At 45.7% G+C, this 17,128-nt stretch overlaps 7 protein-coding genes across 7 annotated transcripts; 3 read left to right on the top strand and 4 right to left on the bottom strand.

The window, feature by feature from the left end:
* The first annotated feature begins 98 nt into the window (after positions 1-98).
* LY89DRAFT_718064 (PLP-dependent transferase) lies at positions 99-2,448 on the top strand. Its single transcript, XM_018218390.1, has 3 exons — positions 99-343; positions 441-1,065; positions 1,119-2,448. The coding sequence occupies exons 1-3, from the start codon at positions 172-174 to the stop codon at positions 2,173-2,175; spliced, it is 1,854 nt and encodes a 617-aa protein (XP_018071705.1). The 5' UTR covers positions 99-171; the 3' UTR covers positions 2,176-2,448.
* Positions 2,326-3,610, bottom strand: LY89DRAFT_746879 (uncharacterized protein; the record flags this gene model as incomplete). Its single annotated transcript, XM_018221106.1, has 5 exons — positions 2,326-2,527; positions 2,604-2,757; positions 2,824-3,079; positions 3,136-3,359; positions 3,421-3,610. Coding segments are annotated over 5 exons (876 nt in total), but the record flags the coding sequence as incomplete, so codon positions are not given.
* A 1,152-nt stretch (positions 3,611-4,762) lies between these two features.
* On the top strand, positions 4,763-7,179 carry LY89DRAFT_718062 (putative methylenetetrahydrofolate reductase 2). Its single transcript, XM_018218389.1, has 2 exons — positions 4,763-7,054; positions 7,116-7,179. The coding sequence occupies exon 1, from the start codon at positions 4,837-4,839 to the stop codon at positions 6,871-6,873; it is 2,037 nt and encodes a 678-aa protein (XP_018071703.1). The 5' UTR covers positions 4,763-4,836; the 3' UTR covers positions 6,874-7,054; positions 7,116-7,179.
* A 1,322-nt stretch (positions 7,180-8,501) lies between these two features.
* On the bottom strand, positions 8,502-9,968 carry LY89DRAFT_51497 (uncharacterized protein). Its single transcript, XM_018208080.1, has 2 exons — positions 9,901-9,968; positions 8,502-9,782 (listed from the first exon to the last, which is right to left on the bottom strand). The coding sequence occupies exon 2, from the start codon at positions 9,721-9,723 to the stop codon at positions 8,788-8,790; it is 936 nt and encodes a 311-aa protein (XP_018071702.1). The 5' UTR covers positions 9,724-9,782; positions 9,901-9,968; the 3' UTR covers positions 8,502-8,787.
* On the bottom strand, positions 9,910-10,776 carry LY89DRAFT_51488 (uncharacterized protein). The gene is made up of 2 exons (XM_018208079.1): positions 10,383-10,776; positions 9,910-10,327 (listed from the first exon to the last, which is right to left on the bottom strand). Exons 1-2 carry the CDS (start codon positions 10,613-10,615, stop codon positions 10,096-10,098), a joined length of 465 nt encoding a protein of 154 aa, XP_018071701.1. The 5' UTR covers positions 10,616-10,776; the 3' UTR covers positions 9,910-10,095.
* Positions 10,777-12,735: 1,959 nt separating this feature from the next.
* Positions 12,736-13,446, top strand: LY89DRAFT_733199 (uncharacterized protein; the record flags this gene model as incomplete). Its single annotated transcript, XM_018219774.1, has 1 exon — positions 12,736-13,446. One exon carries the CDS (start codon positions 12,736-12,738, stop codon positions 13,444-13,446), a length of 711 nt encoding a protein of 236 aa, XP_018071700.1.
* Positions 13,447-14,696: 1,250 nt separating this feature from the next.
* On the bottom strand, positions 14,697-16,336 carry LY89DRAFT_746866 (ERG4/ERG24 ergosterol biosynthesis protein; the record flags this gene model as incomplete). Its single annotated transcript, XM_018221105.1, has 3 exons — positions 14,697-14,940; positions 15,019-15,788; positions 15,852-16,336. 3 exons carry the CDS (start codon positions 16,334-16,336, stop codon positions 14,705-14,707), a joined length of 1,491 nt encoding a protein of 496 aa, XP_018071699.1. The 3' UTR covers positions 14,697-14,704.
* Positions 16,337-17,128: the final 792 nt, after the last annotated feature.

Raw genomic sequence — 17,128 nt, 5'->3', positions numbered from 1 at the left:
ACATCCCGGGCTATCGCTGGTAAGCTATCTTCTTATCGGAGTTCTCAACACCTTAAGATTGTTTGAGAACTCCGTTTTCTCTCCTTCTTCTTAATAAAACTTTCCATTATTCATCATCTCGTCTTTGATAGACTCGAGCTACTTGCAGAAAAGTTAACCGATTCCACCGAAATGGCGGACTTTGAATACATGAACGCCAGAGAGGCGACTGAAGGCACTGGACCAAAACCTCCATTGGATTTGAGCCACCATTTCTCAAGAGTGACGGTTGCGAGGAAGGAGAGCAGTGTCAAGGGGTTCTACAAGTATTTCCAGATCCCTGGCATTGGGAATCTAGCTGGTGGTATGTTCAGTTCTAATCACTAATCACCCTTGTTAAGAGTGGGATGCCTGGTAACTGTTTCAATCAACAAGAACGTTGAGCTAATAGAGATATATAGGTCTGCCAAACGCTGGTTTATTTCCATTTGATACACTCGAAGCTCAAATCGCACAGCCCGAACGATGGAAACCGACCCCAAATCTCCCCAACGACCCAAGCAAGGACCTGTCAGAACAGCTCGAGCAGACCAAGCTCCAGAAGGGCAGAGATGTTGCTGCAGGAATACATATGACGGTGCCGCATACTTCTGCGGTCACTGATCTGATGAAAAAGATTGATTTGACCACTGCGCTCCAATATGGGACAGCTCAAGGCTATCCTCCTCTTCATTCCTACTTGCGACAATTCGCACGCGATGTTCTGCATCCAAATATACCATATAAGGACGGCGCAGATATTATCCTCACATGTGGTAGCACAGATGGGCTTTCGAAATCCCTTGAAGCGTTGAGCAATGTCTGGAGTGAGGAAAGAGATTGGATCAGAGAGAGACCTGGAATGCTTGTGGAGGAGTTTGCATATATGAACGCAGTCCAAGGTGCACGCCCAAGAGGAATCCAAGTTGTGCCCGTGAAGATCGATTTGGAGGGAATGCTTGCAACAGGCCCCGGAGGCTTGGAGGATGTTCTGGAGAATTGGGATGAATCAAAGGGGAAGAGACCACATTTGATGTACACTGTGACGTGAGTACCCTCCACCTCTTTGCTAAGCCAAAGGCGTTGCTGAGACAGAATAGAATTGGACAAAATCCCACTAGCGGAACACTTTCAATTGGAAGACGAAAGGAAATTTATGCTCTCTGCAGCAAGTACGACGTTATAATCATTGAGGATGATCCGTATTGGTATCTCCAATTCCCTTCAGCAGCTGGAAACGAAGCAATGGCTCGAAACCAACCACCACCCGTTGCCCAACCGGTTCACACTTTCGCCAAAAAGTCAGGCTACGATTTCATTGATAGCCTTGTACCATCATACTTGAACGTTGACTACGATGGCCGAGTTATCCGTCTGGACACCTTTTCCAAGACTGTCGCTCCTGGTTGTCGTCTTGGTTGGATTACAGCACAACCTGCAATCGTTGAACGTATTCTTCGCATTACAGAGACATCTACCCAACAACCATCAGGATTCGTGCAATCCATGATCTCAGAATTGGTTATGGGACCACAGCCCGTAATGGCCGAGTTTGCAAAGAAGTCAAAGACCGAGCAATTGTCGTTCTCTGGCTGGAAGACCGATGGCTGGGTCCGTTGGCTGGCTGGTCTTCGCGGCACTTATGAGCGTCGCATGAACAGAATGTGCAGCCATCTCGAAGAGGGTCGATTCTTGGTCAAACAAGGCACTCCCATCAAAGCCTCTGACTCCGATTGGGCCGTCATCTCCAAGACTAAGATGTACTCCTTCGATTGGCCTCGCGGAGGAATGTTTATCTGGGTACAGATGCACTTCGATTCTCACCCCTTGGCAGGCGAAGTCGCAGGTTCTAAATTGGCGTCTGCTCTATGGATCTTCTTGACCACGAAGCCATGGCTAGTCCTCGCTTCACCAGGTGCAATCTTCAGTCCTACGCCAGAGATTATGGAGAAGGAGGGATGGAAGTATTTCAGATTGTGTTTCGCAGCTGTGTCGGAGGAAGAAGTGGAGAAGAGCAGCAAGAGATTCGCGGAGGGCATTAAGGCATTCTGGATGATTAGGGACAAGAAAGAGATTGATGATCTGTTGGACGAGCAGAGGGTAGAGAGTGCGGAGAAGGGTGAGCTGCTGGATTTGGGGATGGGATTTGCTTGTTAAATTGAGCTTGGTGGGGTGGGCGGGGATACAAGTAGGCGTTTTGTTTCACATTTAGATTGATCATGAGCTAATGAATAAACGATGACTTACCTGCTTGTATCATGTTATTTAAGATCGGGAAACTGGTATGCAAAGCTATCCGAAGCTACGATGTATAAAACAGATTTATATCTTTGCCGTCAAATTATGGATATTATGATTAGTGGGAACTGATATATAGAGCGTGTGCCCAACAGAAGAGGCAGAAAGCAGTCGTACACCAAGGGTCCGTCCCACGCCAAAGCCAACCAGTTGAGCTTCTTAGGCAAACTGATACCTCCCCACCCGATTCGAAATAGCCTGCGTGAACCACCTTTTCAAAATCAGCTCAACATCCTCTATTAGAACCTACCCCAACCACAAACAAGAAAGAAGAAAGGACAACTCACACAGCCTTCCCCGGCCCATAATTCATCCCAATATCAAAATAAAATGGCAAACTGATCGGCTCCGCCAAAACCGTCGTCGGCTCCACAATCTTCGACACCTGTCCACTCGTTATATTTAGAATATTTATATAATTTTGCGTAGCAGTAGAATAATCTATTCTCCTCATTAACTTCTTTCCTCTCCTCCTTTTCCTTGTCATCTAAGAAAGAGCAAACGTACAGATAATATCATCAAACCGCAAATCCTTCGTATTCTCCCCGGGAATCGAAACAGCGGCACCGATGCCCGTCCCGGGGTAGACGTCGAAGGTACCGGTGTCGGTGTGCAGGCACCCGTTGGAGCCGCCGAGGATAGCGGTGAAGCAGATGCGGGAGGGTTTGGTGAATGTTGCGCGGACGACACCGGGGCCAGAGAGGGTCGGGAGGGGAACGGAGTATTCGGTTACGGAGCCGGTGGTGGGGCTGAGGCGGCCTATCTGAAGTTTGTTAGGGGTTCGTTGTTTGTAGAAAAGGAGGGTGGAGAGATGGATACTTTCTGGCCGAGGAGCTCGGCGAACCATAAGTAGCCTTCAAAGAATACCATTCCGAGAGGAGCGGAGAGAGGTGTTGGGACGGGGTAGTTTGTGAATTGCTCGGTTGTGTAGTCGAAGTGGGTGATGAGGTTTGCGGTCGATTGGCTAAAGAACATTCCTGTTGGACCGGCTGTGAGGTCGTTGAAGGGTTGGAGGTCGCCTAGAGGGTCGAATGGTTGTGGTGCTGTTACCGTTAGGTCATGGCCTTTTGTTAGAAAACAAGACTGAAAGCCGGGAGGATATACTGAACACATCGATCTTGCGGGTAGTGGGATTGATTCGTATGAATTGGTTTCGAATCCCGCTTCCGGCGTATAGATTGCCATCTTCACCTGGTCGGATGGCACATGCCAAAGCAGTGACTCCACTCGTTAGACTGTAACCAGGCAGTGAGGAGAATGGGAGAGCAGGGAGTGTATATGGAATTGGATATTCTGGTCATTGTCAGCTAGTCTGTCGTCAGCAGAAGCAGCTGGAATTCTTGCCTTCAATAGCGCCTGTGTTAGGATCAATCCGTGCAATGGTGTTGGCAAGAATATTCGAGACCCAAAGAGCTCCATCTGAGCCCTCAGCGCTATCACAAGGGCCGGAGAGAGGAGTAGGAAGGTCATAGAATGTGAAGCTGGATGGAGCTGGGGCAGCATTGGCGATATGACTCGGAGTTACAAGGAGCCATACGGCTGCAATCGTGTTGAACAACATTATGAGATCACGTCTAGATGAGCAGCAGCGAGAATGTTTGGTCTTTGTGCATGCATGTATTGATATATAGATAATCGCTGTTCGTCACTGAACTGTATGTACGACATCATCGTGAACAATGTAACACGATGTCATGACTCTCATTGACGGACAGACATGGGTTCGATTTACTTACCACATCGGTCTGAAAATAATGTATCATTGCCAATGTCTAGTTTGGGGATTCTCAAAGATATTCCCAAGCACAGTTAGATGATCTACTCCCAATTAAGGATCAGACGTCAAGTCTCAATTCGGTTTTCGACCATCTCCGCAAGCTAAATTTAGGCTTAAATTCTTATGCCCGACAGCTTAGATTTGGGTTCTGTTAGCAGGATAGTATGCAGGAACTACCTAGGTGTTGCACTGTGGCTTGAGAACTATGAGAACTAGAGCGCGGAACCAAAGACCGTCAAAGGGATGCCATGCATTCCGGTCTGCAATGTAGGACACGGAAAAGGTCTTCCGAACTGTATATCACAACAGGAGAACAGTATACAAACAAGCGAAACAAATCAAGACACACAATTTGAGGCTTTGGACAAGCAATTTCCTCAGCATTGGCTGGTGACTTGCTTGGGAAGCTTGAAGAAATGCAGATTTTGCCTGTAAACGTTCAGGACATGGTCATGGCACCTTGACTCACATAGACGCGAGGATACCCCTCAGTCGGCTACAACACATCTACACTTGTTATCTGGATGCAAGTAGCTGCCTTTGGGACTGTAAACATCCAGTTCCGAGTTTTGATGTTGAGTGAAGTTGCACCGCACTGAAAGCATCCGAGAATCAACCGAAGAAGTGCGTCAGAAAAACAAAAACTTGGTGGGGTCGTTGAACATCGCCGTCCTCCCCGATAGCAAACTTCAACTTGGTGGATTGTGATCTTTGTGATTCACAATTACCCCCAGAATCTGCGAATGCAATACCCTCTATTCACAATGGAGAAGATCACCGACAAGATCGCCGCCCTGCCTCCGGGCTCCAATTACTTCTCTCTCGAATTCTTCCCTCCCAAGACCTCAATGGGAAGCGCCAATCTGCGCGCGCGACTTGATCGCATGTCCCGAGCGCTGCGACCATTGTTCGTGACTGTAACTTGGGGAGCTGGAGGAAGTACGGCAGAAAAGAGCTTGGAGCTGGCAGAGCTGTGCCAGAGAGAATTGGGGCTGACGACATGTTTGCACTTGACATGCACGAATATGAGCAAGAAGTTGGTAGACAAGGCGTTGCAGGATGCGAAAGCACTTGGCGTACGGAATATATTGGCATTGAGAGGAGATCCACCAAGGAGCGAGGAATACAAAGAGAGGATAAATGTGAACGGGAACGGAATTGAGGGCATGGAAGAGGAGGACGAGTTCGAGTGGGCAATTGACTTGGTGAAGTACATCAGGAAGATGTATGGAGACTATTTCTGCATAGGTGTCGCAGCCTACCCAGAAGGACATGCAGACGAAGGTCATCCAGAGGGCCAAAGTCTGGAACACGATCTACCTTATTTGGTGGGGAAGACACAAGCTGGTGCGGACTTTATCATGACACAATTATTCTTCGATGTGGAGGCTTACGACAAATTCGAAAAGCGATTGAGGGAGCATGAGAGCGGAGCTTTCAAGACAATACCTATCATACCTGGGATGATGCCAATTCAGAGCTACCAGATGATCAAGCGGACGACAAAACTAAGCCATGCGAGGTTACCTCCCAATATCATATCGAGGTTGGACGAGGTGAAGGGAGATGATGAGATGGTGAAGAAAGTTGGAGTAGACATTGTGAGCGAAATCGTCACACATATCCAGCAAGAAGCAGCCCCTGGACCTCGAGGATTTCATTTCTACACTCTCAATCTCGAGAAAGCAGTTTCTTTCATTTTAGAGAGGACGAATCTGATCCCGACTGAAGACCTGGAAGACGAATCCGCAGTCCTGGAAATTTCTGTACCACTGCAGTCACTGAGTGTCAATGGCGCACATAGCAACCATGCCTCTCGGCGGCAGAGCAGTATTGGCTCAGATCCACACAATCGGGTAATAGTCACAGGCCCAACTTCAAACAGTGATTGGGAAGCCACAGCACTAGATGCTGCTATGCCAGCAGATCCTATCAACACCCGTGCAAACACACTTGCCATCTCAGAAGGCGAAGGCGCTTTAGGACGTGAAGCTACTTGGGATGATTTCCCCAACGGCAGATGGGGCGACGCTCGAAGTCCTGCGTACGGTGAAATTGACGGCTATGGTGTCAGCTTGCATATGAGCGTGAACCAAGCTATCAAGCTGTGGGGTTTCCCTAAGTCCGTAGGAGATATCACCGAACTATTCATCAAGCATATCGAGGGATCGCTCTCGGCGATTCCTTGGAGTGAGGAAGGTCTGAACGAAGAGACAAATACCATCAAGTCTCAGCTATTGCAACTCAACCAAAAAGGATGGTGGTCAGTGGCTTCCCAACCCGCCGTCAATGGTGTTAGGAGTACAGATCCAGTATTCGGATGGGGTCCGAGGAACGGTTTCGTCTTCCAGAAGGCATTCATTGAGCTTTTCCTACCCTCCAAAGATTGGACTCCTCTAAAAGAGAAGCTTATGAGCGAAGAGATTAAGGAGAATGTATCCTGGTACGCGGCGAATGCTAGTAGCCAATTCTTCTCATCCGACTCTCTTATGGTTAATGGTGTTGGCACAAGAGGAGATGAAGGAGGAAGCACAAACGCGGTGACTTGGGGAGCATTTCCAGGCAAAGAGATCATCACGCCCACCATTATCGAGGAAGTGAGCTTCAGAGCTTGGGCTGAAGAAGCCTTTGGAATCTGGGAGGAGTGGGGACGTGTCTACGAGAGGGAAAGTGAAAGCAAGAAGCTTATTGAAGGCGTCAGAGAGGATTATTGGCTGGTGAATGTTATTCATCACGGCTATGTGGAGGGTGAGGGGCTCTGGGATCTGTTACTGAAGTGATGAACCTTCAAAATAAGGATTGGTGAAAGCATAGGAAGCGGACAAAGGCAATCTTTAATAGTGTATAAGCCAAAGCATTTGGGGTGCATTTGCAGGAGTCATGATGGTCTGAGCATGAATCTTGTTGACAGTAAATGGAGTTGATGGGGGAGCAAGCAGTCAAGGCTGCAACTTGTATCAAGTATGGAAATTCAACATTTCGAACATCTCTAATGCCCTCGCTAATTATGAGCATTCTGCAGGTGAGATAAATGCATGATGAATATTAGGAGCTGAAACTAGAAAAGCTCTAAACACTGTCCTTTGAAACAACGCCTTTGCCTTGAGATTAAGGAAAAGAGCATTCAACTTCCCTTAGAAGGATTGTAGGTCCGGAACTTGCCTAGCGACGCCCCTGAGGCATCACTTGGACTCGCTTCGCGCATCGAAGAGTAACACTCCCCAAAAAGAGTGGTAGTGTCGATGTATTCACATGAGCTACATGTGAGTTGAGTAATAACGCACATTCAAGAGAGGCTGACTGTATCATTGGTAAATATGACATCTATAAATATATTTCTGGAGTGCTGGCCAGTTTTCTTCTCAGACTGAACAACAGATTTTGAGCCAGCAGCTGGTCTATTCCAACACCATAGTGTCCTACACCACAAACAATAGCAACCACCGCCAAGCCTCGCTAATCAACAACATGACTTTCTTTGAGGAAAATAGAGCGCTGCTTGACAAGAGGATACAGGAGACAAATGCCTGTCTGGACAGATTATGTTCCGATTCAGATATCTGTGATCCCAAGTCAAAATTTGACTCTATCTACCGGTAATTTAAAGAAACTAGTCTCAAATGGAAACATGAGAAACAAAGGATTAACAAAGTGGACCCCCAAAAAACATGAAAGCTAGGAGTGGTGTTTCCTTGAGATGAAGGGTCATGACATGGATCATAGGAATAGTGTACATGTCCTGGTACTTTACCAAGACCCAATTTGGGAGACGTGGCTTTGAAGACTAAGGACCTCGGAAGTGAGATAATGGTATTGGTTTCCTAATACCAAAAAAGCACACACATTTTCCTCCTTTGCTCGATCTGTTCTAAGTTCCCGGCAGGAGCACCTGATGCCCTGTTATCGCCTCAAGTCCCTGGTAGGTAGGCATATCCTGCATGACAAGGCTTAGCCATTATACTTAGAGTCGCACGAATGATCGAGCATTCCGAAGCTATTTCTAGATACATGGGAATCGTTTTGGGTCCCTATCAGTCGAGTAAGCTCTCCTTGTAATTTTAACATAGAACAACATTGGCAGATGTTGAATGGAAAGATCGAACCACTTATTAGAAAACACATAATCTTTGTGACATCGCCGCTTGGTGGCGTTTAGCTCACATCTATGAGTTTAAATCCAATCCTCGAGGTCCCCTTCCAAGGGCATGAATCTGATACCAAGACTAGGATCGTTGCTCCGAAGGAAAGAGAGAAGAATAGTTGAGACTCATTCCACTCATCCCGGACGCAAGGATTTCCGTATATGTGCTACCGTACGCGCTTCTGATCGAGCTACCAGCCTTTGAGGTACCGCGTGAGGTACTAGCAACACCACGGCATGCAATCTCTTCTATATGAAGATTATGTTTACATCCAACTGGAGTAGTACCTAGCAAGCGCAAGTCCTCTGTGTTCCATCCCCCCAGTACTTTGTTGACTTCAGTCATCTGCAGCCTTGTAGACTTTGAAAGGTTCGGATGATAAGCAGCATCCGCAAGCTTCACCCACTGTTTTTGGCACTTTTGAATCATGATCAACTCGTCACTTCCAGCTGCCGACCGCCATATAGGAAATTGTTTAATTATCCAAAAGGCGTTGGAAAAACTCTCAGCAGCTTCAGACGAATATTTGTTTCTACAATATATGTCGAAGAGCTATAGGTGGAGTGAAAACCACATCGCAGGCCGCCCGTATTGTTTATAGCTGTGATAATCAAGGCTGAGGGACACTAAGTCGTTGTTGATAACTTCCATCAATTCACGCCCGAATGTCCACCAGGCTCTTGAGAAGCAGTGCAATGATAAGACCACGATGAGGTATAGGAGCCGATCAACAACGTACTCTCGGGCTCCGAAGTCGCTCCCATAGGTTGGTCCACCATGCGAGGGGCTGCAGAAATATCCTTCGATTCTGACATCGGGGAAAATGTCTTTAATGTATTGGTTGAGACAAGATTCTTGAAATATCTTTTCTACAGAAAGGCAACATTGGCGAATCTTTCCAAGAGAGTTATCCCATTGTGATGCGAAAAGATCCACCAGAGACATTACAAGTTGACGGTGTGTCTCTTCCAACTTTCTGTGGGAAAGCTCTATAGCAAGCTCGAGCCGGCATCTCCATCTGAGAATGTTCGATCCGGATCCGGATCGTGGAAAGGAATGCACAAAGCGTTGACACACAGCTTGCGAGGCAAGAGGCCAAGAGTTCATTGACTGTCGCAAAAATCCGTCCCAAAACGGCTTCAGACGCTCTTTAATGACAATATCCAACAGCCATGGCGAGAAATTGTCGGAAAGCTCGTTGGACATTGTTACGCTATCGTCTAGAAGCTTTATATCACTAGCAGAAAGTCCGGAGTAAACGATCGTCATTGAGAATTCTTCTTGGAAAATGGTGTACAACTGCTGTTCCTCGGCGGAGCCGACTTCAGCACCGCACAGAAGCGAAGAGAGCTCCTTCAAGCATTCCATCCACATCACATCATCCATATCCAGGTACGCAGGGAAGAAAGAGTTGAATAAAGCTCTGATGTAAAGACGAGCGGTTTCGCTTGGATTCTTAGAAGACTTGCACTGGCGAGCTCGGTCCATCAGTGATAGATGAGACCGATCATCTGGAGTCTCTTCAGCCACGTCAAGATTTTCTAGTCCTTGGCGCCAATCATTAGCTTCGTAGTGTGACCTTGTGGCTTCGATGGAATGGGAGTTATCGGGATGAGCATGAAGAAGATCGGGATATTCACGTGAATGGATAGAAGGGCCGACAACCGTTACAGTAGATCCAGAATCTACACTGGATGTATAGTCCAAGTATCCATCGTGAGTCCAAGATTCGGAAACCTCATCGTTGCCATCTTCAGGGGAGTCCGGGTCGAGTTCAGTAATGCTGGGAGTCTGATATGATATATTCGCCGGAGTTCCTATAATGGTAAGCAAAGTCCCTTTCTCCAACAGACATTGTAATTAGTCACTTATCTGCTTCGTGTATTCCAGAGTCCATGGTATCATTTGTTCTCCGTTTCTTGAATAATCGAGTCTCTGCAAAGGTACTTGAAATCCATTACGCATAAACTTGGTCTCCTTCCCTTCTTCTCGCTTGCGTTTCTCGGCTTTTTCGACCATGAAACCCATCTCTTTGGATGGTATATTCTTCTCAAAGTTCCATTCTTTGAGTCTCATTTTCCATTTCCGGACACTGAATATATTTGTTATTGTGGTTACAAGGTCAACAGGTGTGTTAGTCGCTATACCTTGCTTTGAAGTGATGGGTTGACTCTATGGCTTGCATTGTCTCTTGTAGAGTTTTATCTTCATCAAGATATATGTGCCGTATCTCATCTTTGTGCGCATCCCATTTCTGGTTGTTCCGCTCCAAAGTCGACAGTCTAGAAGGCTGAGCTGAATCTTGTGCTGCCAAGGCTTCGATAGACTTCCAGGTGTCGTCCATAGCTGGTAGCGATGTTGCTGATGCGTGCTCCATCATTGAGACCGAACAGTTTATTTCAAGGCAGAATGATTGAATGATAATGCAGGGCTTCGTCTAAGGGAGCGAGAAAACACAGCTTTATATGAGGTAACAAGCGCAAGGCTGTCCTCTCTCTCAAGGAAATCCGATAACAATGTAGGGAGTGCTAAGCGAACCACTTACAACTTTCTTACAAAAGTGCAAAAACTTCTCCTCGTGCACGGTTGCGCTACCAGGTGTTAGTTCAAATCGAAGAGCCAAAGGGAGTCAAGAGCAAAGTGCAAATCTTGTAGTGTAACCGCATGCATGCAGGCCGATGAGCAGGACCAATTTGGATGTGACTCTACCTTCAGACCTCTTCTAACATAGGAGTATGCAAACAGACACGGTTGGTAGCTCCTGGTATCGAAGTCTGCACAATTCAATGCAGTTCCTGATTACCCGACATCATTCTTCATTCGCAAACCAATTCTCAGATGGTTCCACGAATGTGATTCCAGGGCAAGACACTGGACAGTCTTTGCTAGCTTATAACGCTTTCACGAGACATTCTCATGTGAAGTTCTGGATGATGAATTTAGAGCAACTACATTTTCTGCTTGGTTTCGGGAGGCACCAATGCGTTTATCAACAGTCACGTGACTATGTATATTATCAAAAACAAATCTCGAAGATGTTCAACCTAATTTCCTTGTTTTCGTTATTTAAATTTAGGCACCTATATTAATGGATTGTTGCTGATGGAGCTACCTAGGCATCTACAAATAGTTTTCAAAACATGAAAATCACGTGGCGAGCCTCATCCCTCGTGCATGAACGCTGCAAGCCGCCAGAAAGCATTCATGAAATTTTGCTCAAGGATTTGATTTTAGTCGGAACATCCAGAGTAGAAAGTGTTCATGATTGTCACAATGCAAGCTGTCATGAATGCTGGTCCACGAGGCTCGTCGAATGACTTCGGCTATTGATTGTTTTGTGAAATTTTGCACTTATTCAGAGAATCTTATTGTTTGTTACTTATATAAAAAATAGTAGTAAACCTAAAATAGATTATATATCCAAGTAAAACTAAATTAGAAACTTTATAGAACCTGTTTGGGATTTCAGTCGTTTTATAGGCAAATATTACCCTAAAAATAAATAGATCTGAAAATGTGATAATAAGGCAGAGCCTAGCCGAACTGTACTCACTTCACCTGTGGTTGAGAGGAGCCGAGCCGTAGCGAGAGCAGCAATGTGACTAATTGAAAATAGATGTGGGAATTTCTCAGATTGGAACAGACTGCCAAACGAGTACTTTCAAATATCCAATGGGTTAAGAGGAACTTCAGGCAGGTATTATGGACAGGCGTGCTTATATCTAAGAGCGATAATCGGCCCTGGAACGAATATAGTCCCTTTGATTAAAATTGATGAGCATGCTGGTACATTGGACATGAAACCCCAATACGTACAGTAGGCATTTGCTGGGACTGACTTTAACAATAGGAAAGAGTAATTTCTGTCAAATCTTGTTTGACCACTTACTTTTAGAGGAAGATGAATCAGCTATACCAACCAAGTGATATTATCTAGTGACACAGACAAACTCTAAGATATATGTGGATGCAAGCAGCTTATTTTCTGAGATAAGATAAGAGCTTCTCTTTCACAAAAGAGACTTGAAAAGGAGGAACATTGGAAATGCGCACTTGTGCTTGGAAAGAGGAATTCGGTGAATAGGTACACTAGGCTCTGGATTAGGTATAGCTGGTTTGAAATCGGAAGGGATCTATATATTGAATTTGTTTCTGCCATTTTTTGTAACTTTACTCCTCTAGAAAACACTTCGCAACTTCGCAGTTTCGCAACCACACAACATTCAAGACTATCAAAAAATATTTTCTCCACGGAGCCTATACTACAGATAATCAAACTGCAACTGATCCACACAATGGCTCTTCAACCAAGCGAAGAATTGACCGCAAACGCCCCCGCTCTGGCCGACAGCCAGAATCCTGAAGACGGAATTGATGAGGTTAATCGCAATGGCGGCGGAAGCATGACTCCGCCCTGTAAGCTTAATAGACAGCTCTAAGACTACTAAAGCTTACCGTACAATAGTGAAAGCCTAACGTTCGGACGCACATATCCTGAATATGCCTTTCGAAGTCTTCCTCTTACTTGCCAAAGAGTTGGGCCCTGGCTCCGCCACTTGCCTGGGCTTGACTTGTCGCAAGCTATACGATTATCTCAAGGGATATCACCCGAACCCAATAGACCTGACTTACAATGTTGAATGTCTATATCAGATGGAGTTTTCTGATGATGGTTGGGGGGATACAAAGAAAAAATGGCGGTGTTGGGCTAACAAATGGTCGGCGAATTGTAACTTTTTTCTTAATCATAAGAATCACGCGCTGGGTTACAATCTACAAAAATGGGTGGGACGCAAATACTGGTTCGTGGGTTCCGGTACGGGCTATCCCGGGTTGTCTCGTGTTGTCCTGAAGTCGGTCTACGGTGTTAAGCCGGGGATGGGAACCTGTAGCCAGAGCGACAACTTTGATGCTCTGGTTGGACGTTACGAGGATTGGTATAGAATTTCCTGGCGTGAGAGTCCCCACAACCACCGGTCTGTAATTGGACAGAAGCCGCTTAAATCCCCACACAATTTGGGCGGAGATTGGTATGACATGGCGTTGGAATATATCGAAAACGACTTGCGACATACGAACAAATTGTCGGACTCTATATCGTTCTGGCAGGGATTCAACATCTACAAGAGAAAGCGGGAGGATATGGACAAGATTGTTGACGACATCTTTGTTGGTGTGATTGCTGATGGCATTCAACTTCTGGGATTATGAATGGGTACTTTTGCGTCCTTGGTAATCTCTCTTGCATTCATACAATTTGGAGTGCTCCAGCCTGTAGCAAGCAGATTCAACATGCTGCGGATCAAAGTACGTCAAAATAGAGTCTGCCTTACTTTCGCGAGAAGACAGATCTAGAGGTTCCCAAAGAATTCAAATAAGACCTTTATAAAAGAACATCTACCTTAGCGGAGCAACTTGGTTTTAGATTACAGTGTAGCTGAACTTTGCAGTATACCGTATTGATTTCTTCTAAGATATGATTCCGTAATAAGGGCCCACCCAGCTCTATAAGAGATAGTCCCTCAAAGTCCCTCCTAAGCGCGACCCCTGAATAAGATATGCTAGCCTCCCCCAACCCCTATTCTCCCCCCTAGCTCTAGGTCCTGCTGCTCTACCCTTCCCCCCAGTTTTACCATCCATTCGTACGTGGCAGTGTATCCACCATAAAAAGAATTGAATTTTTCTTGACTGTTGAGCTTTACCCTTGTTGTCTGAGATTATATTGGTAATCCCAAACGACAATTCTACGTTTTCACTTTTGATGCAGTCAGTTAGCATCGCCGCTCTACTCAGGCGCTACTCACCCTCGCCTCACCCTATTTAAGTTACTTAGTCAAGTGTCTGATTTCGCTTTTGTCAACTAATCATGATTTGGTTTCACTCTTTCTCTCTTCAGTCTTCACTATCACCATAACTTCTTACTCCGCACGCGTTTCTCTAACCTCTGGACTCTCCTCTCCTAACGCAATTCTACAACCTCGTCTCATTTGTAAATCTCAGCAGACAGAGCCCCGGAGTGGTTCTATGGGTCTCACTTGCTACGTTTCGGGATACGTGGAATGATGTGGTGGGAAAGTTGATGGTGAGGAAGTTTGGGGTTCCGATTGGGTATTTTAGGAACTTTTGGATAGTGACCAGATGGATCACATTGAGTTAGAGGGGCTTTGATGGATGGGTTATTGTGGGTCTTTGCATAAGAAAATGCACGTGGGATAAGTATTTAATAAATGCAATGTAGTCTCGATATTAATATATTTGTATAAGGATAAAAGAGCTTAGGACTTGGATGTGCTGTAAGAGAGTGAACCTAATCCAAAGTAACGACTGTGGATGATATATACCACCGCCTACCTCCCGCCTCCTTCTCCCCGCCTCGCCACGCCCCCGCCTTCACAAAAATATGATTTTTCATCCCTCAAGCACGAAACTTCATTTACCTTTCTGTAGCTTTTCCCAACTCCATTGTCAGTCAGTACACGCCTGGAAGCAACTTCCAAGGAACTCTTGCAACGTATTTCTCCCACTGCTGCCCATACTTCACAGCGCATCTTTGCTCATCCCTGTGGCATCGATGCAGTAACAAGATCGTCATGAAGATGGCATAAAACCAAGGTAGAATGTGCTTCAACCCACAGGTCGCACACATACTATACGAAAGGATGAGGTCCCCAAGATAGTTCGCATGGCGCGAGAGCCCCCACCAACCTACCACTTTTGTCAGTCACTGTTTCCCCATCGAGATCGTAAGGGTAAACGTTTGAAAAAGAGTAGGAAAAGACTTACCGCTACATAACAACAGACTCTTGTGTTTCCCACCATCTTGCGTCACATAATCAAAAACCAAGACCTCAGCTTTTTTCCCCCAAATAAGACATTCCCCATTAGTTCTCCTCACCACATCTTTCTGCCAATTCACGCTTCTGAAAATAATGTAACCTGCCACACCAACACCAAGAATTGCAGCAGCGACAGGCCAAGAAAGGTCCATCGGATACCGAGCCAAGTATTGTGTTTGTAGAGTGTACATAGATGGCAACCACACCAGAGAGCCCCATGCTAAATAATAACCAAAGTGATCGTGGGCAATGTCGAGAGTGCGAAGATACCAATCCTCGTTAACGAAGAAATCGATCACATAAATGGCGTGTAGTATTGTGGCGATCACGATCGAATTGCTGACGTACCCGTGGGTTTGATATTGCCAAGCGATGAAGCTGAGGTCGATGAGCGTCCATGCGACGATTCCAGGACGACCATTGGTGAAGAGTTTGAAGTCCCAGGTACTGCCGAAACGCGGGTTGAATTCGATGCCCATGTAAAAGTCGTAAGCATGAGAGCTACTTAACTTCAGGTCCGACCTGTGGGTTGGGAAGAAGTGGGCTTTGAAATAGGCGAAGAATGAGAGGAGAAAGCCCATGATGTTGGCGGAAAGGAGGAGACCGGACCAATGTTTTGCTATGATAGCTGGATCAAGGACATCAAGGATGCAGAGAGAGACGAAGAGCACATTGGTTATGAGCCAAGCGGAAAATCCATTTGTGTAACTAGGAACCCTTTTAGAGTCATCGCCTAACGGCAACTGGGAATTTGAGTAGGAAGAGGGCTCAACTTACTACTGAAGTTGATATCCAGCTGGTGTTAATTGACCTGTACCTAAAGGGCCTGGAAGGTAGGTGTAAAGCCCTGCTTGAAAGAGAAACCATGCGACATATGCTACAAAATCCGGTAGGTGGAATTGTGGACTGTACAAGGCTACCCACGCAAGTTTGTCGTTGGATAGAAAGCTTAAGCCTGTGTGAAGAAGGGAACCTTCGAACCAGTCAAGCGCAATCCAGAAAAAGACTACTAGACATGGAGCAAGTGACACCACGCCAATGGAGAAAAGCGAAGCAACCAAAGTGCTGTGGATGTTTCGTCCCCAAATGACAGGAGGTGTGATGGCACCAGGTTGTTTTAATGTTGGTCGTGGGTTATTGTTTATTTGCTGTGCTCTCTTTGAATAGTGAATTGGATTCAAATTTCTGATAAAGGCGTCTTCGGTGTCAAATTCATTAGAACTGACAGTCGAAACAACCGTTGTTAAGCCCCTGGTGTGCTGCATTTCTAGATCAAAAAATATAGAAAGGCTGTATCAGAAATTTTCAATGGGAGTCGTCTGAGGAGACACGGAGATGCCGAAGAGAAAGTGTAGCAGGAGGTTCGGTAGAGTTGGAAGAAGAGCAGGAGGGTTGAAGATGCAAAAGAGTAATTTTGAGAATGAAATCTGCGGTACTTATATGTCGTGGAGTTTTGAAGATTAACAAACGGCAAAAGATCTCGCCCAAAGAAAAAGTTGAACGCGTACCCATGCAAAAAATATAATAAACGAAGCAGATTCCTAGAATAGTGGGTACAAGCACATTCCCAATGCGTTTTTGAGAATATTACACCGATCTATTGACGCACATGCAATTTGAATAATTATAAGCGCTTAGAAGTGTTAGGCCATGTTGTTAACTCCAAAAGCTTCAACTTCTTCCTCGTTTTCGTATTAACAGACACAAATTCAACAGAAGCCGCATTTTCAATTGATTGTTAGAATAGACAAAGGTCAATGTCTTATTTGATTAACTGCATTAGGCATTTGTACGCTTATGCGTCGTAAGCAAGGAGGATGGATTTGGACAAATGGCAAAAGATCTCGCCCAAAGAAAAAGTTGAACATGTACGTAGAATGGTTCCGAGAATATCACACCGATTTATCGACGTATATCATTAGAACGGACAAGGGTCGGTATCCCGTTTAATTAACTGCATTGGGCATTTGTATGCTTATGCGTCGTAAGCGAGGCTGGATTTTGACAAACGTCTCGCGGCGGTGCTGACGCACAGCCTCCGGGACAGTTGGTGCCGA

Source organism: Mollisia scopiformis (assembly GCF_001500285.1).
Source record: "Mollisia scopiformis unplaced genomic scaffold LY89scaffold_11, whole genome shotgun sequence".
In the NCBI taxonomy this organism is placed as follows: Eukaryota; Fungi; Ascomycota; class Leotiomycetes; order Helotiales; family Mollisiaceae; genus Mollisia; species Mollisia scopiformis.
The sequence above is the reverse complement of the archived record's forward strand: the minus strand, read 5'-3'. Positions and strand labels throughout refer to the sequence as shown.

Coding starts and splice junctions, on each gene's coding strand:
- LY89DRAFT_718062 (XM_018218389.1), top strand. CDS start 4,837: ATGCAATACCCTCTATTCACAATGGAGAAGATCACCGACAAGATCGCC.
- LY89DRAFT_718064 (XM_018218390.1), top strand. CDS start 172: ATGGCGGACTTTGAATACATGAACGCCAGAGAGGCGACTGAAGGCACT. Junction 344..440: donor CATTGGGAATCTAGCTGGTG/GTATGTTCAGTT, acceptor AGAGATATATAG/GTCTGCCAAACGCTGGTTTA. Junction 1,066..1,118: donor CATTTGATGTACACTGTGAC/GTGAGTACCCTC, acceptor GAGACAGAATAG/AATTGGACAAAATCCCACTA.
- LY89DRAFT_51488 (XM_018208079.1), bottom strand. CDS start 10,615: ATGATGGAGCACGCATCAGCAACATCGCTACCAGCTATGGACGACACC. Junction 10,328..10,382: donor ACCCATCACTTCAAAGCAAG/GTATAGCGACTA, acceptor AAATATATTCAG/TGTCCGGAAATGGAAAATGA.
- LY89DRAFT_51497 (XM_018208080.1), bottom strand. CDS start 9,723: ATGGACCGAGCTCGCCAGTGCAAGTCTTCTAAGAATCCAAGCGAAACC.